The sequence below is a fragment of the Takifugu rubripes genome, chromosome 21 (assembly GCF_901000725.2).
Source record: "Takifugu rubripes chromosome 21, fTakRub1.2, whole genome shotgun sequence".
Lineage (NCBI taxonomy): Eukaryota > Metazoa > Chordata > Actinopteri > Tetraodontiformes > Tetraodontidae > Takifugu > Takifugu rubripes.
Genome location: NC_042305.1, coordinates 9,639,590 through 9,665,009, shown reverse-complemented (window position 1 = coordinate 9,665,009; position 25,420 = coordinate 9,639,590). Strand labels below are relative to the sequence as shown.

General features: G+C 48.0%; 4 protein-coding genes across 4 annotated transcripts; all 4 read right to left on the bottom strand.

Annotated features, from left to right (window-relative positions):
* Positions 1-128: 128 nt before the first annotated feature.
* ctu1 (cytosolic thiouridylase subunit 1 homolog (S. pombe)) lies at positions 129-2,250 on the bottom strand. Its single transcript, XM_003974578.3, has 3 exons — positions 2,075-2,250; positions 1,106-1,606; positions 129-1,009 (listed from the first exon to the last, which is right to left on the bottom strand). The coding sequence occupies exons 2-3, from the start codon at positions 1,599-1,601 to the stop codon at positions 474-476; spliced, it is 1,032 nt and encodes a 343-aa protein (XP_003974627.1). The 5' UTR covers positions 1,602-1,606; positions 2,075-2,250; the 3' UTR covers positions 129-473.
* Positions 2,251-2,379: 129 nt separating this feature from the next.
* crybb2 (crystallin, beta B2) lies at positions 2,380-3,925 on the bottom strand. Its single transcript, XM_011615466.2, has 6 exons — positions 3,680-3,925; positions 3,448-3,535; positions 3,254-3,372; positions 3,006-3,138; positions 2,782-2,924; positions 2,380-2,691 (listed from the first exon to the last, which is right to left on the bottom strand). The coding sequence occupies exons 1-6, from the start codon at positions 3,778-3,780 to the stop codon at positions 2,523-2,525; spliced, it is 753 nt and encodes a 250-aa protein (XP_011613768.1). The 5' UTR covers positions 3,781-3,925; the 3' UTR covers positions 2,380-2,522.
* A 1,409-nt stretch (positions 3,926-5,334) lies between these two features.
* LOC105418015 (beta-crystallin B3) lies at positions 5,335-7,706 on the bottom strand. Its single transcript, XM_011615465.2, has 5 exons — positions 6,886-7,706; positions 6,466-6,584; positions 6,257-6,389; positions 6,022-6,164; positions 5,335-5,684 (listed from the first exon to the last, which is right to left on the bottom strand). Exons 1-5 carry the CDS (start codon positions 7,018-7,020, stop codon positions 5,435-5,437), a joined length of 780 nt encoding a protein of 259 aa, XP_011613767.1. The 5' UTR covers positions 7,021-7,706; the 3' UTR covers positions 5,335-5,434.
* A 132-nt stretch (positions 7,707-7,838) lies between these two features.
* On the bottom strand, positions 7,839-25,132 carry si:ch73-138n13.1 (trichohyalin). Its single transcript, XM_011615463.2, has 14 exons — positions 24,897-25,132; positions 23,227-23,329; positions 21,894-23,085; positions 21,710-21,791; positions 20,090-21,073; positions 18,431-19,585; positions 18,115-18,240; positions 10,889-10,992; positions 10,264-10,420; positions 10,020-10,176; positions 9,790-9,923; positions 9,577-9,719; positions 9,375-9,460; positions 7,839-9,234 (listed from the first exon to the last, which is right to left on the bottom strand). The coding sequence occupies exons 3-13, from the start codon at positions 23,069-23,071 to the stop codon at positions 9,385-9,387; spliced, it is 4,296 nt and encodes a 1,431-aa protein (XP_011613765.2). The 5' UTR covers positions 23,072-23,085; positions 23,227-23,329; positions 24,897-25,132; the 3' UTR covers positions 7,839-9,234; positions 9,375-9,384.
* Positions 25,133-25,420: the final 288 nt, after the last annotated feature.

Genomic DNA, 25,420 nt, shown 5'->3' with positions numbered 1-25,420 from the left:
AAAGCTCCGGGGCGACCTGCGACACCCAGCGGCCACAACTGGAATTACATCACGGCTACGTTCACTCGACTGGTGGGCGTTTTAGAAATTTACATTGTTTAATGATTAAAAAAAGATTAAAAACATCTCGACAGCACAATCATTTATTGGTTTTTGAAACGATTTACTAGTAAAAATTTACGACTAGTAAATAAAAAGGACGACAGGACATGAAAAATAATGTGACATACACTGGGATAGATGTATGAAACACAATTTATGCCACTGAAAAATAACATCATCAGAGTGTCTCAGTGTCCCGGTGAGTATGGTCAGGGATTAGAGAAACATATAAAACAATCGAAAGTAAGTAATTTGAGATTAAAATAATGATTCACACAATGATTGAGATCTCAAAAGTGAGGTCAGAGTTTGACTAACTGATATAAATAAAATCTTCCAAGATGTACTGTCAGTTTCAGCGAATAAAAACGTCAGAAGTTAACCGCCTTCAGCTTTCGCTCCTCGCTCTCAGTAAGCGGCTGTTGCGACAGGATCTTGTCGTGCAGTCTGTGGTGTTTGCCAATGCCGAGCTTCGGCAGGCCTCGGTTCAGACCCTCCAGCAGGACACACGATTTACAGAGCGACTGGCTGGAGATGTATCCACAGCGGCTACATGTTCCCTGCATAGGCATCTTCACATCTTCTCGTACTGAAAGGTTCTCCCCTGAGTGGATGACATCAATGATGGAGCTGGGCCTCACGCTCTCCAAGTCTTTGAGGAAGGTCCTGGCGTAGCCGCGGTAAGCGTTGGGAGAATAAATGCACTCAGTAGAAAAGTAATCTAACTTCTTAAAGTATGCGTACAAGACGATCTCCTTCTCATACGCATACTTCAGGGGCTTGCAGCGTGGTACCACACCGTCGCCTTCACTGGCTGTGGAGATGGCAGTGCAGCGACGCAGCCGAGCTATGTCACCACGCAGGACATTCATCAGAACCGTCTCTGCCACATCATCAGCGTTGTGACCTGAGGGGGGAAAAAGCCAAAGTGATGTTAATTTAGTGTTAGTTATAGAGTAACTGTTACCATAGCAACTGCTGACAACACTGTGGGCCATCTCACCTGTACATATCTTGTCCACCTTCAGCATAATGGCTCCTCTGTCCAAGGCCTGCCGTCTGAACACTCCACAGAAGGTGCAGTTATTTTTCAGTCCAACCTGCTTCACGATTGCGTCCATTGTCCAGCCGTAAAGCTCCTCGTAAGACACAATCTTCAAGGGCAGCTCGTACTGTTGCTGATTCCTCTTCACCGTCTCAAGGGAGTCATCTCGGTAACCAGTGATGCCCTCATCCACTGACAGGAGCATGAGGGTCAACCCGTAATCGTAGCGTTCATTGAGGAGTTTCATGACATGTGCGAGTACTGTGGAGTCCTTCCCACCAGAGGCTGCTATTCCTACTGTCTCGCCATGTTTAAATAGCTCTGCTGTCAGTATCGTCTGGTGGACTTCCTCCTCAAATGCCCAGAAGAAGCAGTCTTTGCACAGGGAATGGCCAGTTTTGGGACGTTTCAGCACAGCGCGTTTATCTAAACAGCTGCTGCACAGGACAGGCATGGTGACTGTCGGAGAGACATTAGAAAAAGTTAAATGAAAATCTGTTTAAGACTATTTTCAATTGCTTAAAGATTAGGAACCAACAACTGCCTATTTGCAGCAAACCAATCTGATATTAAAACTAAATTCACTAAGATATACTTCATTTATGGTTTTATTACTTGATATCGGAGCTTTTAACAGTATGTCAAAATGCACATGTGTACCAGAACAGACAACATATATACAGTCATGGATGGTAGTTGTGCAACAAAAAACCCCAAAAGGAATGAAGAATCTGATCCAAAGCTCAGTAAAGTGACGCTTAAAATATGTTTAGGTAACTACAGACAAGCCTAACAGTTTACAGATTAGTTGGTCGAATACAGGCATATTTCTTTAAACATATAAATGGCACATCATTTTAAACATTTTTTACAGAGCTAGCCGAGAGTAGCTAAAGGCCACCTTTATATGAAGAAAACAAATCATACCAACGTTTCAGGCAGAGTTCTGATTACTAGATACAGTGGACCATTAAAAAAAGGTTCACAAAGATTAAAATCAAATCTTTAGGTATTTAAATAACATAAAATAACACGCGGTTGACTGTATGCATGTTGGCTCAGGTTTCGTCTCTGATCTCTTCTTCACCCCAAACGCGAAGCGTCATCGACCCTACACCGCCGCCTGGCGGCCACGCCATGTCACTACACCCGGAGCTGTCATGATAATCGGTTTTAAATTCTCTATTATTTAAATAATATCAATCAAGTGAAATCCCACAGGCAAACGGAGTTTAATCAACAAACAATTTATTAGTTTGCTTCAAAGAGTGTCAATACTGAAGCAGCAGCAACAGATACCAAAATGCTGTATAGTGTATATGAAAGGGGATGGGAGGGCTGCTGAGGTTTATTATTACAGGAAAGTGTTGCAAGCTTAGTTGATGGGATGAAAAGCTCCCCTCTGGTGCCACTGCATGTCTCTGATGCGCCGGACTGACTGGATCTGAGGGATCTGGGCTCCAAACTCAGCACTGTCCTTGTACTCTCCCTTCTCAAAGAGATACTGATAGCCTCTGTAGCCTGGGTACTGATAGCCAACCCAACTGTTGAACCCAGACAGAAAAGACAAAACATGTCAAAAAAAATATACAATAGTGTCAATAGATTATCATCTTTCTGTAGTGTAAACTCACGTGCCACTCTGAACCCTCACAGAGGAAACCTTCTCCTGGTAGCCGTGTGCGTGGAAGCTAGGGACATCATCATCTATGATTTCAATCTTCTTCCCTGCAAAGCTGGGATTTTCATAAAGGACAATTTTGTGCTCCTGGCTGTCCTGAGAGAGGAAGGGGTGTTAGCCAGGCAAAAATAGGGAGCTAAAATACTAATGGTGGTTGCGTTTGGTTGCTAGATTTACCACTTTAACTGGGCGGAATGCAGCAATGGTGTCACTACGCCTGCTGTTGGTCCAGGAATCCCAGCGAGGATACTCCCCCTTCTCAAACACATACTGCTCTCCCTTACACTCAGGCTGCTCGTATCCCACCCATCTGAGGAGGGAAGTATGGCTGTGATTTATCTTCAGAAAAAACATTGAAACACAAAGACCCTTCCCCATCTCTATGAATAATTCTGGAGTTCTGTCTTTCTCTGACCCACACTCACGGTCCGCACAGCACCAGTATGGAGCCAACTTTCTCCACACCCGCTTCCTGGAGGTTGTTGCAGGCAGCCGTCAGCTCTTGGCAATGTCCCTGGAAGTTTTCCTGCTCATAGATAACCAGCTGTGGGGAGAAAAGAATGGCTGCAAGGGTTGAGAAGCTGTAGGCAGGAAGCTGAAGCTAATATTTCCCTCTCACCTTGAATGCACTGGCGCCTGGCTGCTGCTGCTTGGATGCAGGGTTCTGGTGGTCCGTGGCCATTTTTAATGGATCAGCAAAGATGAAGCTGAAAGAGAGAGGCCAGATAATAATGGGATGGGTCTGAGAAATAAAACTCAGCAAAGCAAAGAGAAATAATCAAAGCTAAACGATATCAGGAAGAGAAAAACAGAACATCACATTTGAAGAACAACATGCTCAAACCTCTCACCAGTATCTGTCTGTGCCAGTGTGTTCGCGATGGCTCGACACGCTCAATATATACGTGATGTTGAGGGGGGTCCGAACCAGCCCCACCAACTGGCCTGTCATAGGTCGTCTGTGTGGAAATGACGGGGTGCCCCTGGTGCTGCCCCAAACTCAGAGGGTGTCAACCGCTCCTGCCGAGTTATTTCATTAGTTGTCAGTTTTGTCCAGCCAGTCATTGTTCTATATCAACATGATTCAGCACAATCAGTGCCAAGAGACTTGTGCCTTAACCCAGAGAGGGAAAGAGAGCGGGAGGGGGGGGGGCAGAGGGGTTTACTGTACTGCCCACTGATTTAACAACAACATTTTGACTGTTAAACGCCTATTCCCTGATGTTACTTCAAGAAAACAGCTGCAAATAGCAGGTTATTTACTGTGCATAAAATATTGAAACAAGACTTTGAATAAGTCTTTATAGTGACTTCTTGTTCTGAAGATCTGCTGTAGCAGTTGAGCCGTGATCGGATCAGTCAGTCCACCTTTATCAATCAGCAACCGTACAAATTCATTTATTCCAGCAAAATATTTGATCTCTTTAGTTGTGAGTCTTGAATAGTGTTGCGATGAAGTATGCGTGTTTGTGTTTCTAGCAGATAAAATGTGCTATACTGTCAGTGATTCCAGCAGATCAAACGTTGCCGTAGCGACAGTGACGGATCCATTGGCATCAAAGGGGATTTTAATGGAAATACAGATGAAACACGATAAACTCTCATTTCTCATTGGATTTTATAGTATTTAATGAAAGCAGAAATCACAAATGACATGTGGGAACACTCACAGAGGTTTGAGCACGTGGGGGCCGGGCGTCAGCGCTCCGTGCACGCTGGGATGTGCAACAACCACATGTGTCATGACGTCACTCATCGCTTGAGATGAAGGCCACAAAAATGGATACAAACTTTAACTTCCTCTTGACAGAAGGTGGCGCTGTCCATGTGCATGGATGTAAATAAATGTCTGGATTTAGACTTTCCCAGATGTTGCATGTGCGAGAATTTGAATTTGATTTTTTTTTTTTTAAATAATGTTTCCTTGAATTTCCCCGTTCAACTGTGACTTCCTGTTGGGTTCAGTTCACAGATTTGTCTGTGGCACCATTCTGTATTCTTAACGTTGAACAACAGTATCAAGTCAGTGGCAGATATAATACGGGACAGAACCTCAGCTGGGGTGATGTTGGATTTGTGGTTCCTCCTATCGCCTTACAGTAGGAACCAGGAACCTTTGTATGAACTCTGTTCTGGGATAGTTTTGGGTGGGATGGCCATGTGAATCAGTTTGTACAAGCTTGATCCTAAACATTGTGTATTGTTTTAACCACAGGTAAAGCAGGTGATGTGATTTCTGCAGAGTGAATATCAAAAAGAAACCAGATCTTCTATTTATCACAAGTTTTTTTAAGGGTCCAAGTTCTTCATCTTGGATCATGAACGTGAAAATCTTATCTGCATTTGAGGTGCAGATACTGAACTGCAGAATGTGACCTCACGTGTGTGTGTGTGTGTGTGTGTGTGTGTGTGTGTGTGTGTGTGTGTGTGTGTGTGTGTTTTCACAGACTGTGTCACGGTGTGATTGTGATGCAGGTGAGAAGAAACACAAATGATTCAACACGTGTCAGACGGGGTCAAACTTCTTTTATTGGCTGAAACAGACACGGAGCTCCTCGCTCCCTGTGGGTGGGGGAAGGCCGAGGGCAGTGTCTCCCCGTTGGGGCTCAGCTGGCCCCAGCTGTGGCAGGAGGGCCAGGAGGTACTGGGGCAGGGTCAGGGACCGGGCCCGGGCCGGGCATCGGGGCTGGGTCTGGGACGATGAAACAGCCCTTCTTGTGCCACTGCATGTCCCGCACACGTCGGAGAGACTGGATCTGGGGGTCGGGAGCTTCCCAGTCGTTCCAGTGCTTGAAGTCCCCCTGCTCGAAGATGAACTGGCGCCCCCTGTAGCCTGGGTACAAGTATCCAACCCATCTAGAGGTGAACACAGGATGGGACAACACAGCTCTGTTATCACCTGTACCTTACACCTGCTTCACCACCAAGCAGGACCGGATCTTTTAGGAATGCTAATACAGATCCGGAACAGCTTCTGAATGACAGCTGGAAGTTTGGGAAAGTTTGGGAAACCTCAGCTGTCCTGATTTGATCCAAATGAAACCTGACATTCTCGGGGAGCACCTGCAGGCTAGTGTCTGCCAAAGAGGTCATAGTTCCCACAAGGAACCAGGACAGCGAGGATCTATTGGGTAAGGGAGATGAAATGGACCTCTAGAACAGGAAGTGACAGATGGAGGAAAACTGCCCTTACGTTCCGTTTAGAGCCTTGACGCTCGCGACACGATCCCTGAAACCGTGGACCCAGAGGCTGGGAATGTCATCATCAGCTATCTCTATTTTCCGGCCGGTAAATCCAGGGTTCTCGTAGAGGTGCACTTTGTGATCGGAACCATCCTGTCGGGGGGAAACAGAAATGCGAGCATGAAGGAGGAAGACGAGGGAATTCAGGAGGAGGCGATCCGGAGCACCGCGGCCGTCAAACGCACCACTTTGAGAGGTCTGAGGGACAGGAGGGAGTAGCTGCTCTGACTGTTGGTCCACGTGTCCCAGCGCGGGTACTCGCCCTTCTCCAGGATGAACTGCTCACCTGCGAAGCCACGCTGGCCGTAGCCGACCCAGCTGAGGCCGGAGAGGGAGGCAAGGATCAAAGGATTCGTTTAGCGTCAGCATCGCAGCCAGCTGGGATTTTACTCACGGTCCCGACTCGATGATGATGGATCCAACCTTCTCCAGACCCTTCTCCGTCACGTCTTTACAGTCTGAGGAGAACTCCACCTTGCAGCCCTGGAAGTTCTCAAACTCAAACAGCAACACCTGAATCAAACAGAGACGTGGAGGTTCTCAGAGAACCAGCGCCACGGAACCACAGAACCTGCCTGGACCCTGACAGGTGTCACCGTCACCCACTGAGTGTTTGGACCCTGAAACATGTTTCACACCATGAAGCTTCTGTCACCCTTTGGATGACGTGTGATAGCGGCAGAACTGAAACCTCGTGTTCTTTGTTGGGTTTTTTTTTTTTTTGTACTTCCACTCTCTGATGGTCCTGGGTCTGAATCTTCGGTCTTACATTCTCACGTGCACCATGAGGGTGCGTGTACGGGCCTCGCGGTACCTTGTACGTGGCTCCAGCTCCGCCCTGGCTCTTTCCAGCAGCCAGCTGTTCCGGGGCGCTCTGCCGCTCCGACATCCTCCTGATCCACTGCTCCTCCTCTTCAGGAGGGCAGCACAAACACAGACAGAGCAGCATCCATCAGAAACCAACAGGGCCAACGCTTAATGGCACAACTTAACCAGCTTAACCAGCACCAGTCTGGGTCCCATCACAGCCTAACTGTCTACACCTGAGTCTCCACTCTTCATGGCACCTTTAACTCCAGCGGTGGGGGGGAGGGGGGGGCTTCGGTTTACCTGCGTACACCTGCTGCTGAGCGATAACGTCCCTCTGTGTTGGTGCCGCTGGGTGTTTGCCGGGTTTGAGCCATTAGAGGGCTGGGGTGAAGGAGGGGGTATTTATGGTTTATTTCTGGCCACAGCAGCAGAAAAGGGGGAGCTGTTGATGCAGCAAGTCTGTCGCTCACATTGTGTGGATAACGCTGCCTCTCAATGAGCAGCTGTGTTGGCACACGTCGCCCTGGCGTTCCGCCTGGCTGCCAGCAAGCCCAGCGTGTGAGCCGCAGGGGTCCGGGAGCCAAGAGGATTCAGCAAACAGGCCCACTCAGCACAAACACAAACAACCCGGCTTCAGTTTTGAAGCACTTTTGTCCGTTACCAGTTAACTGGCGTCTACAGAACGTAGAAATAACCGGAGTCGTGGAACCTTTTCAAACCAACGACTCATCTTGGTACCTTGGCTCCTCTAAAATATCACAAAAGACAAATTCCTCTTGAGATTCTCAGGGAAATTGCAGCTCAGAAGTTCTCTTTACTAACTCCAAGGGCTAAAAAGGTTAAAAACTATACCGCTTTATTTGACGCGGGGGGGGGGGGGGGGGGGACAAAAACCACATGACAGATTTGGAAAAAAATAAAATAAAATCGGAAGTTCACAAACGTTCCACAAAGTGCAGACGTGGAACAGAAATAGATTTTTAATAAGAATGTAGTGACGGGAGGACACTGGCCAACACAATGTGGTACACATCTGTACGGTCAACTAAAAAACAAACACAAAAATAAACCCTCACATCCGCCAACAAAAAAACCCCAAAAACCACCACGCAGACAAACGCAGGGTGGTGAGAGCGCCACATGCAGGAGGGGCTGTGCTGTAGTGCATCAGTGACAAAGTGCTTCGAAGAGCCAGAGGAGGAAGACGAGGGGGAAAAGGTCACCCAAAAGGACAAAAATACACTTTATACTTTTACCTGTGTTTTTAAATTCATCCGAGTTCAGTAAAACAGAAGCAGAAACAGCGTTCCGCATCTTGGGGAATCATGATCTCACGGAATCGGAGATTTAGTACCACATGAGGAAAATATTGACTTTTAGTGACATGATACAGGTTGTGAGGTTTTCTCACAGAAGCTTTTTTTTTTTTTTTTTTAAAATAAAAGAAATACTAGCAAATCATTTTTTTGGGATTATATGTAACTGACGCAAATTGAAAGAAAATGGGAAAAAAAGTTCTGATTTGAATGTACACAGAAAAAAAATTGTGAAAATTAGAAGAAGAAAGTTTCTCGGAATCCAAATGTAAATAAAATGTAAAGTTTTTGTCTGAGCAGTTTGAGAGAATAAAGAGAAAACTCAACAGAACATGCGCCGTTCTGAAAAAGTGTTGAGCAATTTATCATTTATGAAGAGAAATAATAAAACAATATTCCAACATGCGGCTGTAATCTGTTGAACGCTGACAGCCCACGATGTTTCCGTCAGTTTAGTTTAAGGAATTAGTCTTAATTTGGGCGTGAACCTTGTGGGCGAACATGAAGGAGTGTGAGAAACGACGATGGCTTCAGCTACAGTCATTCCATCCATCTGAGGACCGTGTTTGTGCTGACAGAATGATTGACAGACGCAGGACCCTCCCCCCACACAGACGTAAACAGTCTGATCTCTGTAGTGTCAAACATATATACAGTACATACAACAAAATCTAATTGGAAATACAAATTACACCCTCATTTAGGATCAATAAGAAGCTGTCTGAAATGTCCAACGCTCATACATACACACACAGGGTCCAGGGTGAAGACTTTGTGGTCCCACAGGTCTCTGAAATGTGACGGGAGTCGTCTTTTCGTCCCTTTTTTGCTCCGGTTTTTAGCTCAGGACGTCAGCCGCCCGTGCAGATGTGAAATGAACCTTCTCCTCTGCTTGTTTGTCCATGAAATAAAGATAATCCATAAAAAAAAGGCACCGTGCACATTTTGAAACCAAGACGACAAAAATGAAGAATCCACAAGCAGCTTCAGTGTCTCGAGTCGACGTTTAAGGCTTCTGATTGGTCTGTTAAGGCCACCTGAGGAGGGAGGAGACCCAGATTAGACCGGCAGAAGATTAGAGGCCTTGGAAGGGACCTGAGTATCGAGGGCCTTTAAACTCGCGGATGGATTCCATTTGGATGCTGTTTATAACAGTGTAAAACCAAGTTAAACTAACCTGTTGCAGTTTAGCTCTCGCCATCATACTGACTCAAACGCTTCTTAGATTTGAGCTCTTTTAGCCACTGAGGTGAGTCTTCCTCACTGCAACAAGAGAGAAGCCCGTTAGCATCATGCTAACATGTTACACACGTTAAGTCGCCAAACTGCGGTCCAAACTATTGTGTTTAAATTTAAAAAAACAAAATCCTGTAGCTCACCCATTCTCCTTGCCGCCAGCAGGGGGCAGGACGCGAGCTGCCCTAGGCAGGAACGGTGACTTTGGAGAGCGAGACGGCTGCGACTGGGGGACCACTGGTCCATCATGGTGATTGTCAGAGTCGCCTCTTTTCCTCAGCTGAACCTGCCGCCACAGAGAGACGTTTTAATAATGTGAGCTCAGGAAAAGGGAGATGTGTCTCAAGAGAGGTCACCTTTAATGCTGAAGCGTCCACACCCGGGAAGAGCGCCACCCTCGGAGGCTGGGAGGACACCGCCGGGCTGCTGTCGGGTCCTCGGGTCAGCTCCTCCGAGTCCAAAGCTGAGTCTTTAAGACCAACTTTTGTCTCTGTCAAAAAAAAAAACAACACAAATTTTCATTTAGGAGCTGCTGAAATGGAAGAAAAAGGATAAAATGAGGGATGGGCGGGAGGCGATAGCTAACCAGTGGAGTCACGGTAGAGCCAGTCCTCAGCTGCGTCTTCCACGACCAGCGTGGTGTCCTTCCGAGCCCCCCTGGAGGGACGAGTCCGCGGGGCCCGCTTTTTGGCAAGCTGAGCCCTGGAGCGAAGAGCGCTAGTGTCCAATAAAGTGGGCGGGGCCTGGAGGTTGAAAACATGATCAATTTGATTTTTATGAGGATTTGAGATGAAAGACAGCAGGAGATGTGTAAACCCAGTCAGACTCACGTCGGGGAAAGCTGGCAGCTGGTTGTTAGAGGGAAGGACAGCGTCCACGGTGTCATTTTCCCAACGGTGGGCGGAGTCACCTGGTGTGTGAGGGGGAGTGGTCTTCCTAGGGGATGGACTCTGGTGGCTGTCTGAACTGGGAGTCAGAGGACTCAGACTGGAACACAGACAGCGCCAGACAGTTGGAATCAGGAATCACATTGAATATTTGATGTGCAAGTCAACAGTGTGATGTCATAGCGAGAGATAACGAGTTTGAGTCATCATTTCAGGTTTGAGGAGTCATCCGGACAGACACAAAACAACAGGATGGCTTCAGGGAAAAGCTCGTCCTCCCACAGACGATTACCCAGTTTTGATCAAATCACAGTGATCACAGACTTTAATCGGAAGAATTTGATTAAAGTATTAGTTAAATCTATTTAACTAATTTGGTTTAAAAATATCTTCTTCTCTGAAATGGTACCTTATCATCCCTCCACATGATTAGCAGGTAACCCTATTAGCCACGCCCACTCTTCTCTTGGCTCGCCTGTATTCTGAAGCAGTGTGTGTGTGTGTGTGTGTGTGTGTGTGTGTGTGTGTGTGTGTGTGTGTGTGTGTGTGTGTGTGTGTGTGTGTGTACCTGTCATCAGTGCGCAGCCCAGTCTCCCAGGTCCCGTACTGGCTGTCGGTGTCGTGGCCGAGCGCCTCGCCTGCGTCTCCGCTCTCACTCTGCTTCTGCTGCACCTGATAAAAGAACCACACAACCGCGAATGAGTGGGTCAAACCTGCATCGGCGCCACCAGCGGGTCAGGTGGAGCACAGGACGGACTTTCCTCCATACGCATGTTTTAGCAGCTGAGATTAACATCTGCATCTAAAACACCCCTCCAGATGTGCTGAACCTCTCTGACGGACAGGTTAGCGCACGTTTGTTTAGGCAGCTCGGTATTCTTTTTTTTTTTTCCTTCTCCAAAGTCCGACAAAGTTCTGCAGCTCACAGAAGTCCATTCATTGATGCTGAAAGGATGGATGAATGGAGGGATGAGCTGATGGAGGAGAAAAAAGGAGGCGGCTGTCCGAGGGTGATTCGTGTTTACTGAACCGTGTCTTTTTTAATGAGGACCTCACAGAGGACGTTCTGTCTCCACACACAAACTCATCAGCCCTTTACCCCAGAAACGAGCGGCACCGGGACCTCCGATACACCTGAGACACCTTTCTGAAGGACACCTGAAGCGCCGGCTCTCCTCTTTATGGACTCATGAATGATCCGTTTGTGTTCTGCGCTTGAGAAAGTAAAGAGAACCACAAGTAGACAGGAGAGTGATGTAGAGAGGAAGGACTACTGTTGCCGCTGACAACAGGACCGAGGGCTCATTTTTCCAGTGTTGTCTAATGATGGGTCAGGATTTCCCTCCCTTCCCATAAACCAAACCGCCGTCGGGTCATCAAGCCTTGTAGGCGACAACCACAGCTGCTTCTGAGGGAAAATGGCAGTTTTTATACCAGTAGCAACCTGTTGCAACACTTCTCTGATAAAAGCAGTTATTTGCGGGGTTGTTTGTCATTGTTATTCGCCCCCCCCCCGACCAGCAACTAGAATTTTCCACCATTAAATGTCTTCATATGGAGGATTCAAAGGTCCAGTATGTTTCCTCACTGCCCTTGTCCTCTCGTGTCTTCGTGTTATCGCCGCTGTCGAAATGTGAGGAAAAGCAGCCTCGTAAAATTCTGCCGATAAAAATTCCTCTATGGTGCGTTACTCAAGACGGACACACCCAAACCCTCTCCTGATCCAAACGTGCACATTGCTGGAACATGTTGAAGACAGGCAGGAAAGGTTTACTTCAAGTTCACTTTGTAGCTTCGGTACAAATAATCAGAACCCAGAGCAGGACTAAATGACCCTGAACTAACGGGACAACAGGTCAAAGGTTCCTGTTAAAAGTTCCTGCTGTGGAAAAGCAACAGACTCCGACTGGATCCACAACTTCTACAGGTTCCTGATTAAATAAAAAGACTGAGGCTGAAGGGGAGGTGAGACCATTTTTAGGGCCATCAGTGGTCAGTCAGTCATCTCACCTGTGGATACCTGTCGCGGTTGTCATGGTAACAGTCTCTGGACAGGGCTGATGCAGAACAGGAGACCAGCTGGACCAGCAGGAGGAAATCTATTCCTTAATGACATTAGCAACAGACGCCTTCCCTGAGACAGGAAGGGCGTGTCGAGGGAAACGCCACAACAAAAGGCGGATGAATGGAAGGACGAAGGAGAGAAAGGGTGGACTGCTGGGAACCGGAGCGAGGCCTCAGCCCGATAACAACCTGGCGGCTGGTACCAGACCGGCCATTTCAGCTTCTGCACTTCTGTGGAGAGTGAATTATTTCATCACTGCTCCTCCATAAAGGAAGCGAGGAACCCAGCAGATGAAAACACAGAAACCAGCTGCAGCGTCCAGCTACCCATGCTAACGTCATGTTTGGACGCTCGAGTGCCAGGAGCCACAGGAAGCTATGACTGATAACGATAAACAACTATTAACAACCCAGATGTCCAACCATTGCGTGGTCCAGTCCAGCAAACACGCCGCCACTCAACACCCTTGTCAATACCCTTCAGACGTTCACACCAAGTGGTGGAAGGAGAGCTGAGCTCATGTCAACGTGCCTTCGCTCGGGGCAGGAGGCCTCGTTTGAGACCACGTCTGCTGGGTGAACCCCACAGCAGGCTGCTATTCTTCCATTATGCAAGTGCTTCATTCCAACAGGCTCAGTCCTGCACAAATCCTCCATAAGAACAGGTTGCAAGAATGTGAAAAACCTGACCGGGCTTAAGAACTCTGAGCAGCAGAACCGACTGGAACCTTTAATGGGTTCAGTTTAAGGAGGTATTTTACTCGAGACTCTGTCTGATGCTGCGTCGCGCTCCTCTGAAGATCCAACAGCACAAATGCAGTCAGTCAGGGAAAAACACTGCTGGCTTGACCTGTTTGACTCATTCAGACTGGACACAAATGAAGCCATGAGGACATTCCTCATTTTCATCTGTCGCACTTGTCATAACAACTAATAAACACAGACGTCTGGTGAGAAAGTGAACCGCAGCAACATCATCTTTAGCAACCGTGAGTCATGAGGAAGCTCAGCAAACAGGCCCAACCTAAAGATAGAAAGAGTTTCACTGCAATGTCTCCATAACCCTACACGGATTCTAAATCTGTCCTGTCCACAGAGTGGGGCAGACGTCACGGCAGAGACGGGCAACGGGAAACATCAACTGTTCAGGTTTGACACTTCATGGTTGTCTCTGTCCTGGTTTTACCTGAAGAAACAGCAAGACAAGATAAAAACGCGGCAGTGAAGGAGCCGACGTGTTTGGGTCCTGACGAAGGAGCAGCTGTAGCTTTACAAAAAGAACCAGACGTCCTGCAAAATGACTCCAGTTTCACTGTTGCTCTATTCAAGCCGCATAAGTCATACAGCCGAGCATCCAGTTGAAACAGAATATTACACACACATTATCTACTCACAGCTACACTGTCCCAATATAACCAGTTCATTAATTTTCTCCGTCCCAGTACAACCAGTATATTTATCCCCTCAGTCCATTTACCCTCCTGGTCCCAGTATTTTAATACCAGGTGTGTCCATTAGGGGGTGTTTTGGTTCTTTATTGTTAATCATTGACAGATTCTGACTGAACTAGTTAATAAATATGTTATTATGTTATCAGATCAACCATATTGATTCTCTTTTGCACATTAACCTGACTTAAACGGAAGCTAAAGCTGCGCATGCGGAAATGATTTTATCCTAAATTGTTACTTGAAGACAAGTTTTTCCCCTCAGTTTTTACAGCAGCTGAGAGGTGAACTGTTACATCGTCACAACACTACATGTGTTGTTGCCTTACAGCAGTGGGGGTGTTGGGTGCGGTGCGTCTCCGTAGTGACAGGCGTTGCTGACTGCGCATTGAAAATCTACGTATGGACTCGCGGCTGCGGGACGCCAGGGAGCGCAGCGAGCTGGTCCTCTTGAAGGCGGCGTCCTCGGCCCGTCCCGTCCTCTCCGCCGAGCTGGAGAGAAGACCGAACGTGCTGTGGAGGGAGCGACGCACGTTTCCCATCCATCCTGACATCTGCGAGTGCGCCACTGACAGCTTGTCGCCTAAATAGTCCATGGCTGCCCAGTGGGGACGGAGTTGTTCACTGATGTGGGTCAGGACTGCGGCGAAGGTCTCACCAGTGCCGCTCCAGTTCACAGTCCCAACGGAGCCGTCACGTCTCTGTATCAGCTCATTCTTCCACTGGGCTGTAACGCTCTCTGGTTTCAATGGTACAGAAACTCTCCGATCACCGACCAAAGGTGAGCGTGGACTCGGCTGAAAGGCTCACCTTCTGATGGGTCTCCCGGCCATGTTTAATCGCAGGATTCTGACCTTTGCAGATGCGTTCTTCAGCTTCGGCCGCTGTCTGACCAGGGCCCAGGAGACTTCATCGCCTTCGAGGGTCAAGTTTTGAAATACACGCCCAAAAACTGTAGTCTCTTGTGGATTATCGAGGAAGAAAGAAGGGAGAGTCAAATCCTGAGAAGAAGAGAAGCGTTTCCACACCTTTATCCTGCAGGTACAGGCAGGTAGGAGAGAATGCGTCAGCAGTGCTGCTTCTCTGTACTATGGGACTCTCTGTCAAGGAGAAAGTGGAGGGGGGAAAGAGAGGAGAGAGAGAGAAAAAGAGAGGGGGAGTGAGAGAGAACAGGAGGGAGAGATTGAGAGAGAGAATGGGAGGTCCCTGATTCAGATCAGCAGCATGGTGGGGGCCAAGGCTGGGGCTGGGGCTGGGGCTGGGGCGGGGGCCGAGGCTGGGGCGGGGGCCGAGGCTGGGGCTGGAGCGGGGGGGTATACGTCTTGCTCCTGCCACATTCAGTGCAGCGCAACATGAGAAGCAAGAGAAGAAAACGACAACGCTATCAGGCAGCACTGTGACATCAGCAGAAAGTAATAAGGACAAGTGTATAATCAAGTTAGGAAGTAGGGAGACACACAGAGACACACAGAGAGAGAGAGAGACATAGAGAGAGAGGGAGACATAGAGAGACAGAGACATAGAGAGAGAGAGAGAGACATAGAGAGAGAGGGAGACATAGAGAGACAGAGACAGAGAGAGAGAGGGAGACATAGAGAGAGAGGGAGACATAGAGAGACAGAGACATAGAGAGAGAGAGAGACATAGAGAGAGAGAGAGAGAGGGAGACATAGAGAGAGAGACATAGAGAGAGGGAGACATAGAGAGAGAGACATAGAGAGAGAGAGAGAGAGGGAGACATAAAGAGAGAGGGAGACATAGAGAGACAGAGACATAGAGAGAGAGACATAGAGAGAGAGAGAGAGACATAGAGAGAGACATAGAGAGAGAGAGAGAGAGGGAGACATAGAGAGACAGAGACATAGAGAGAGAGACATAGAGAGAGAGGGAGACATAGAGAGAGAGAGAGACATAGAGAGAGAGACATAGAGAGAGAGAGAGACATAGAGAGAGAGGCTGTGGCTCAACCAGGAAATGACCAACAAAAGCAGCACAGCAGCAACCGAAGCTATTATTCAGTATTAAAGTTGTGGATATTTTCTCCTCTGCCTGATCACCATCACACTTGAGCTCATTTTCCACAGCTTCAACACTTTGTGGTGTTTTAGAGACGAACAAATGTTCCAGACAAGATCATAATGAGCAAAAACTAAAAGGCTCTGCTGGCATTGCCCCCTAGTGGCCAACTCCGATGGTAGAATACCCTAAAAATCTAGCTTCAGCTTCCTCTCCAGGTATCAGCTGGAGGGCCAGCATCAACTGGTTTTTGACATTGCTGTCAAAAAAAGCTGTAACTAAACCATTAATAGCATTTATCTAAAACAAGTGACATCAGTTAGAAACCATCCACACAGTATCTACATTTGATGCAATGTGACACTCACCCAGCCTGACCTCAGACAACAGGACCAGAACACTGCTATCAGCCCGCTGACCATCTCTGCTCTGCCACCATCAGAACCAGTATGCTCTCTGATTTTAGCTGGTGATGTCACCACTTCACCGTTACCTCATCTGTGAGACCCCCAGGAAACACACCATCTCTCATCTCTCTCTCTCAGCCCATCCACACAGAACCAGGCCTGCCCAAAGGAAGGCGATCTTTTATACGCTGAAGAATAAACACAGGACAGTCTCGTCATCATCGACATCATCATTTCCCCGCTGGCTTCACGTGCATTATTCTCTGAAGTGAGCTGATCTCAGAGCACCACTGCGAACAATCTTGCTGAGTCAAACCAGGAAACGTCACAACAGCAATGCACTGATCGCCCGGGGCTGACAGCTAGATGGAGACAGAGTGTTAAAGTTCAGCGCTGAATGGTTCAGCTCTAAAGCTGTGAAAATCAGGAATTACAGGTTTAACCTATAAGCGGTATGGAAATGCTTCACATGACTCAAGAACATGGCTGCAGGGAACAGCCGCTGGGTTCAGTTTTCCTGCAGATATTAGGCATAAAGCTGGTCCAGTTATGCAGCTCCTGACTTTTCCAAGAGTGACAGGAGATTGGCAAAGGCATGCAGGAGGCCGTGCCATCCTTGTGAGTCCCTGCGTGACTGTGGACCAGGGCTGCTAACACATAGGCTGTGTCCGAAACCACCCCCTATACCCTACATAGTGCACTCAATCGTGTGGACGCCATTTTGAAATTGTGTCCGAATTCTTAGTGAGCATCGCGAGTGCACTCAATGTATCCCACAATGCACTGCGAAAAGTAGTGTACAACCGATGCACCCGAATTCGGTAATATATCCCATCAGCCTTTACGGTATCACGTGATAATCTGTCGATGGCGGGTAAACGAGCAGTAATGACGTACAAATGTATGTAATATTATGTTATTATTATTATATGCTATTTGTTTCACATATCTTACTAGAGCGTAAAATTCTTTCACTTTAGTGGAACATTGCTGCTTCCATTTTAAATATGTTTTTGCCTTTATTTATTTATACGCGACTATAAGCATCTTATTAGATTACGTACCGCTTTAATTCTACCTTACTAGAGTCGGTGCATTTCAAATGCAAATTTAAGGTACTGTAGGAGTGGTATAAATTTAAAGGCTATTTTCACTGTGCTGTTTGATACTATATGATCATCTTAAAATAACACATAAATGTGGAAATCAATCGACCATCAAATGTTTACCCCCCCTCCTTCACTTACAGTTTGACATCTGGATCTTAGAGCCAAAATTGTCCTTCGGACTCATCTGTTCCTCACCAGACGGCGGGATCGCAGAAAAGAATATTAAAGATAATGAAAACCAGTTCTGGAGCCATTTTGTGATGTAAAATTCCTGTATGTAAAATTCCTGTATTACTTATGTATATATATATTTGAGAATGTCATGGCGCGAAAATGTCACCGGACACTAATTATTTGAGATAATAAGGAAGTGTTATGTTATTGTTATTGACATTAATATTTTAATCTATTATTATTATATAAAGATTATAATAGGGTAAAATATTGCATTTTCAAAGAAACGACCGCTGAATGTGTTTGGGTATGTTTTGGATGGGTTAAAATAATTAAATGGACCTGGCCACTTTTCCCAGGGAACGGTTTGTTATTATTATGCGACAACATTACGTCATTTTACGTGCGCCGTAGTGTCCGAAAGCTAATTTGAATTGAGTGCGCTACGTAGTTCACTCAATCCATGTCCCCATGTAGTGAGTAGTGAATAGGGAACGAGTGTGTGGTTTCGGACACAGCCATAGCCAACGTACAACATTCCTCAATGCATCACACCCAACAGGCGCTCAGACTCACCCAACTGTGGCGATCCTGCTCGCGGTGCGCACTACGGCTCCTCATCCTGGACAGGCTGACCTCCACAGCGCCGCCTGGAGGAGCCGATCGGCGAGACATGCTGCGAGAGCGCAGCCTGTTCAGCTCCTGGCGGCGGCAGGAAACAGAAAATTTGTTTTTCTCAGCTTACACCTGAGCTATTACCACTATTAAAACCTCGCTCCTACAGCGAATATGTTTTTTTCTCTGATTGTGTTCATCTGGACATTAATATGACCGGGCTGATAATTACGGGCGGATCAGACATCGGCAGAATCGGCTGATGTCTGGGACTCACCTGAGATCCACGTGACCTCCTCTGAACCTGGACCTGACCCAAGCCCTCCTGGGGCTGTAACTCTCTGGGGAGCCAGTCCAGCTCTGCACCAGAGCTGCTGGAGATAACGCCCGGAGAAACCTTACTTCTTCCGTCCGTCCCATCGAAAGGGGCCAGTAGGAGGGACTCATCCAGCAGCGTGGACCTGTTTCTCTGTGGCCGTTGCTCATGCTTGGTGAGCAGCTGGTCTGGCTTTGACTTGTTAGCCTGTTTTCTGGGTTGGATCAGAGGCTGGTCCACGGACATTTCGACAGGCTGCAGTTCCCAAGGGTCTTGAGGAGACAGGGTCCATTCTACCGTCGTCTGTGATGGTACTTTCCAGCTGACGTCCCGCTCAGGAGTGGTCTGTGGTTGGGCTGTAAAACGGCTGTCAAAGGCTGGAAGAGAATCTTTGTTTTGGGAGAGCCGAGGACTGAATGCATCAACATCAAAAACGGTGTGTTTGGACCCTGTTGGTTCCTTCCATCTTGTTGCAGCCTTGTGGAGGTGATCGTTCCGGAGCACAGAGTCCAGATCCACCACTGTGGGTCTGAGAGCTGAAGCCTTGAGCTGTTGCCCGTCCTCCATCTGTCTCTGCCTTAGTTTCTGTGCCTCATCCTTTAACCGTTGTCGCTGCTCTTCTGCCCTCTCTGCCTGTTTCTGCTTTTCAAATTCGAGTTGTCTCTTCTCCATTTCTTTTATTCTATCTATCTCCTCTAATCGTTTCTTCTCTTTCTCCCTTTGCCGTAACCTCTGGTTCTCCAGCTCCTGCCGCTCCATGTCCAGCTGCTTCTGATGCTCCCTCTCCAACTGTCTTTGTTTTTGCCTCTCCGACTCCCTCTGATGCTCCCTTACTATCTCCCGTTGTCTCTCCCTTTCTTTTTCAATCTCCTTCATCCTCAACATCTCCTGCTCTAGTGCCACCTTCCTGAATCTTTCTGCCTCTTCTTGCATTTTCCGCTCTCTGAGCCTCTGTTTTTCAAGCTCGAGCTGCTGTCGCTTTTCCCTTTGTCTCTCCTGTTCATCCAGTCTCTGCTTCTCTTTCTGCATCTCCAAGAGCATCCTCTCCTTATCAATCTCCCTCTGTCGCTGCATCTCCAGCTGTCGCTGCATCTCCAGCTCTTTTTGTCGCTGCATCTCCAGCTCCCTCTGTCGCTGCATCTCCCTCTGTCGCTGGATCTCCAGCTCTTTTTGTCGCTGCATCTCCAGCTCTTTTTGTCGCTGCATCTCCAGCTCTTTTTGTCGCTGCATCTCCAGCTGTCGCTGCATCTCCAGCTGTCGCTGCATCTCCAGCTCTTTTTGTCGCTGCATCTCCAGCTCTTTCTGTCGCTGCATCTCCAGCTCTTTCTGTCGCTGCATCTCCAGCTCTTTCTGTCGCTGCATCTCCAGCTCTTTCTGTCGCTGCATCTCCAGCTCTTTTTGTCGCTGCATCTCCAGCTCTTTTTGTCGCTGCATCTCCAGCTCTTTTTGTCGCTGCATCTCCAGCTCTTTTTGTCGCTGCATCTCCAGCTCTTTTTGTCGCTGCATCTCCAGCTCTTTTTGTCGCTGCATCTCCAGCTCTTTTTGTCGCTGCATCTCCAGCTGTCGCTGCATCTCCAGCTCTTTTTGTCGCTGCATCTCCAGCTCTTTTTGTCGCTGCATCTCCAGCTCTTTTTGTCGCTGCATCTCCAGCTCTTTTTGTCGCTGCATCTCTCGTTGTTGCTCCTCCTTCTCAATCTTTTGCCTCTCTAATTCCAGCTGTTTCTGCTTTCTCAGCGCTCGCTGTTTCTCCTCAAATTCCTGCTTCTCCCTCTCCATCGTTTTCTTTCTCTGTAGTTCAAATTCCAAGAACTCTTCCTTCTCTACTATCAGTTGTCTCTGTTTATCCTTCTCAAGTTCCTTTATCTTTGCATTTTTCATTTCTGCTTCCATCTGCAACTCCTTTGGTCCATCTGAGGTTTGACCAAATACCTGATCCGGCCAAGTATTTCTCCCAACCTGTGGGATCTTCTCAGGAGGCGTCAAAAAACCTGGTTCGTCTGCAGGAGATAACAATATCTCCTTGTTTTTTCCCGTTAGAGCAAAATATGTTGCCTTGGCTTTGGGTTGCTCCTCTGGTTGTAGCATTTTCAGCTGCTCCACCTGTTCAAGGCTTCCTGCAGGCCACTTCTGCAGAGCTCCCACTCTCAGGATCCGGGGCTGTTCTTGGGTCTTCCCATCGGTACGCCTGGAACGCAGCGTCATGGCCTTGTCCTCCCACTCTGCAGAGGGGACATTCTCACTAACAGCCCTGTTTTCCTCCATTTTTAATGTGTCAAAGGTGTGGGCCACTCGCAAGGGACTTGGTGGTGACACGGCGTCTATGTAGGTGGCAGTGACAAGAGTTCCTTCCTCCTCGCTTTTTCCTCCATTGAACGACCGGCGACTGAGCAAAACTTTGGGCTTTTGTGCAAATTTCCCATCCTCCATCATCAGCACATTTTGCTTCTCCACCACGTTCTCAAAGACTCTGACCCGTTGCACGTCACTGCCGAATGGTTGTCTCGTTTCACACGCGTTGAGCGGGGAGGCCATTTTCCACTCCTGGGATTCTTTTTGATCCAGAAAGACATCCTGGTCGGTGGGTGTGGAAGGTGATGCATTAATCTGCACGAAATAAGAAACCAAGATATGACAATGTGATAAGAACAACTGGCCGAGCGCACTTTGGCAATTCCTTATCAAAGCCTGAACAAGGTGAAGCAACATCAAGACAAAAGGATTTGTTCAGTTGGACATGAGGGATGAAATCAACCCCAAACGTTAAACCTCCAAAAGTTAACCGAGTGGTGACGCAGCATCTCCCTCCCAACTGACTTTATAATTAAAATCGTGGCCTTTTTTCCCCCTCAGAATTGAAACATCGCCACAATTTTTCCATCTTATTCTGTAAAATCACATGAAAAAGGCAGCAAATGTGATTGGACCACAGGAAAAGACAAAGGAGCTCTGGGCTGAATGAGGAGCCGTCAGAAGAGAAACACTATCTCCCTGTTGTGTGTTGGCCTTGCAGCAGTGGGTGCGGTACACACGCGGTAATAAAAAACCGTATGATGGCGACCTTTCCCCGCTGATCTCAGCTCAACCATATCACGACTAACAGCTGACACGTGAGCTGTCCTTGGCTTCACAGCTTGTTCCCGCCGCACCGATTTTGTTCTTAGGAGAAGAAAATGTCCTCGGTGGCTTTGAAACGTTACACAAATGTTACACAAAGACAGAGAAAACATTCCCCTCTCTTACCCCCCTCTGAGCATCTGTGCTGGTGATGTCATGGCGCTCTGCTGCGTGAGCGGCGAGGTCAGGTGACCTCTCTGATGAAAACCTGATGGACACACACAACACGAGGCCAAAGCCATGCATGACGATCGCACGCAGGGACAAACAAGTCAGACAACAGCCAGTAAAAACGGAGCACAGCTTTTACCTTCTGGTCAGATCTAAGGGAAGGGGGCGGGGCTTCAACGGGGGTCTGGAGATGGGGCTCTGAGCTGGCGATGTGTCTTCTGTCAGCTGTCTGATCAGCTGTCTGACGCCCACCGCTGGTTCGGCATCGAGGCCTGGCTGCGCTGTGGATGGAGGATCGGATTCCAGAAACGTGGAGGGGGAATCAAGAAGGCGAGAGCTCCTGGACCTGACGCTGTCCGCACGTCTCCCCACGCCAGCCTCTTTTCTGCTGCTCTGGTCTGGGACCGTGGACGCCGGGCCGCCCTCCGGACGGGTCGTCTCTGGTTCTCTCCCCTGGGGGGGACCTTTCCCCTCTGGGGTGTTCTCCTTCATCTTGGGAAACTTGCGATGAAGAGACAGGCCGATGGATTCAAATTTGGCTGTGAGATCAGCTGAAAGTGGGCGTCTCCCACCCCAGTTAGACACCTGGACTGGAGCTGCCGCCTTGGTGGGACTGTGGAGGAAAAGCTCTGACACCGGTCTGGGCCTGGAGGTTCTAGGCTGGGGTCTGAGCGGCACGGCTGCCTCGGGTCGGTCCTCCTCCTCCTTCCCTACCTCAGTGAGGAACCCCATGGACTTGGCCCTGGTAATCGAGCGGTCTCTCTCTGCTTTATTGATGGCGTTCCCGGACCACTCTGCTGCTGACAGCTTTTTCAGGCTGAGGGAGTGGGCCAGGCCGGATGGCTTCAGCTTCTCCTCCAGTTCGTTGTGGTCTCCAGAAGCCAACGGCGGCGCAGGCTTGAACGGCTGAGCGACTGGTTTGGTAGTTTGTCCGGCGTTCATCTTGTTTGTTGATTTAAAGGAGGTAGAAGCGGGTCGGTCAGGGTCTGTTGGCGCCGCTTTAGCAGCTGGCTGTGGTGGTTTCGGAGTGCACGGTGGCTGCGGTCTGTAACCAGGGAGGCGGGTGGACTCTGGTCTGGATCTCTGTAGAGGTTTGGGGGCAACTATGGGTTTAACCGTGAGGTTTTTGTCCACAGCGAAGGGTTTGGGGGTGAGCCGCGGCCTGGGACTCGGGACTGGTTTGTTGGGTTCTGGAGTGATGAGGTGGGACTGGCTGATGAGGCTGTTACTGGAGTCTGCCAGCGGGCTCAGGTGAAGACGCCCCCCCACCTTCGTCCGCCCCACCTCCCCCGTCTGAACTTCCACCTCAGCCGCCATCCTCTTCAGCAGACCTTAAAAAAAAAAAAACTTTATTAACAATCTGTGTTTTCACAATGATTCTCTCTCTGTCCCACTCGCACGTTTAAATGTCCCCTCTCTGTCAGAACATGAGCCTTTTCAGTGAGATGTGGAGCTCTGGACCGAGAACCCACCTGAGCAGATGTCAACCGTCTGCTGTGGATTTCCGGATTCCGTCGTGGACGAGCAGCGACGTCATTCCCTACGACAGCACAGGAGGTGGAGAGCCGCTTCCATCTGCCATCCACATGAGGGAATAAATCACAGACGGGTCTGCAAAGCTCTGTCAGCGCCGCGTTCTCACGCTTTCACGGCAGCAGACGGCAGAGTTTGTACAGGCGCTCGCTTTAGCCACGCCCACACGCTCATGTTCACAAACAAAACAACGGCAGGAAAGTGATTAATGCCGACGCTCGCCTCTTCCTGCTTTGAGTCCGACACTGGAATGAGGATATTTAGGCTGATTCCCTTGAAGCTTTTTCCCCAGTCAAAAATAGAAGAAAATTATATCTGATAAAAATGGATTTGAGATTTTAATGTCTTCATTGATTGAAGACAGAAGCACATGAAAAACTTTACTGAAGCTTCCCACACTTCTGCTCTATTTCCAAAGGAAACACCTATTTTTTAACTTTAATAAATTCCTATTTATGCATTTATTAACATTCATTTGTTCCTCAGATGCTGCTGGACTCAACCTCTGAAATCTGATCCAGATTCCGATCACCTGCTGCTGATTTCATCCAAAACCAAAATAGATCAAACAAATTTGAATCCAAAGTCAGAGCGGAAAAGAGAACTGTCCTCAAACGTCGGAGCAAGCAGAACAATCTGAAGTTGAAAACCTGGTTGGTCCAGTTACGCCGAGGAACCCGGCTTCTCGTCATCTGACCTACTAACAGCTTAAACGTGAAGTGGCGTAAAGGTTTCCACAACACACCGTGTGTTCCTGCAACACTCAGTCTGATCCTGCAGATGTAAACACAACTCCTGTGATATTAAAAGTGATACCATCATCATCATCATCATCATTATTATTAACTCTGCTTTTATGGGTGTTGTGATGATTAAGGTCACATGCAGATTTAAATGTAATGAGGATGTAAATGTTGGGAATGTGTTCTGCACAGGTACATTTTTAAATGAGAGAAGTCCAACTTTAATCTCAGATTCTTTTTTAATCTCGCTTGAGCCAATATCTTGCTTTGTTCTGACCTAAATGTCAGATTCTTTTCCGCACTGGAAGGCCTAAATGCCAAATCCGAGTTTCCCTGATTCTTTTTTTTAAGCAGATTTGATAATAAAGAACAGAGAATAACTTTTGACACAGTGGCGAGAGAACTCCCGCACAGGGACACGTTTTCCTGAGATGTTGTCAAGGACCTTTTAATATCGAGTGATTCCAACCAGCAGTTTGACTGGATAAATGGAAACTAGGAGGATTCTCTTTAGATTTGTTTCCTTCGAGTGATCATCGACACACGCGCGGTTTAGTGTTGCGCAACCAACTGCGGCTGACTTGAAAGACTATTTTATTTACGTTCCTAGTGTAGTTTCCTCCAGTTAAACCGGGCTGGAACTTCGGGTCCAGACTACAGGTCCTTTCCCCCCGGTTTAACCTCAAGAACCGGCGAGGAAAGCAGGTGATGAATGAGCTCGACAGGAGCGACGCGGAGCTGGGTTCTGCTTCTCCAACCTGCTAACGAAAGCTAGCGACTCAAGAACTGGCCAATGGCAACAGGAACCGAACCTGATTTTTTTTTTTTTTCAATCGCTGTATTTTACCCGAACTTTGAAAACTTACCAAACGGGAGGTCGCGTTTTCTTCCTTCTCTCGTCGGGACGAACGGCACCGTCCGAATGATCGAACTATCCGAAGTGAACGAGCGAGCGGTGACAGTCAGTCAAGGCAGCTGCTAACAGACCTGCTAACTTAGCTGGTTTAGTTCGCTAGCCCCGGTGGCTAACTGGCTGGCTAACCCGTCTCAGGTTGCACTGTTGTTGACAGGCTGGACTTCACAGCGTTGGACGGGCTGGCTGATTCCGGAGGAGCAGCAAGTTGGACTGCGTGGAACGGCGCCGACGGCAGGTTCCGGTTAGGACTATCACAATAATTTCATTACCTTTGGTTGATTTGGGGCGCTTTAAAGGTGTTTTTTGTTGTGCAATGCACCAGAAATATTTCTATTTAATTGCACAGAGCAAAGGGCGCTATTGTATATGTACCTACATGTGTGGCAGTGAAACTATATTTTTGTACTTATCTTCAAAATGTAAAAAAAATAATTTGAATTCGTAACAGCAACAACTCGATGAATTTATTCCGTT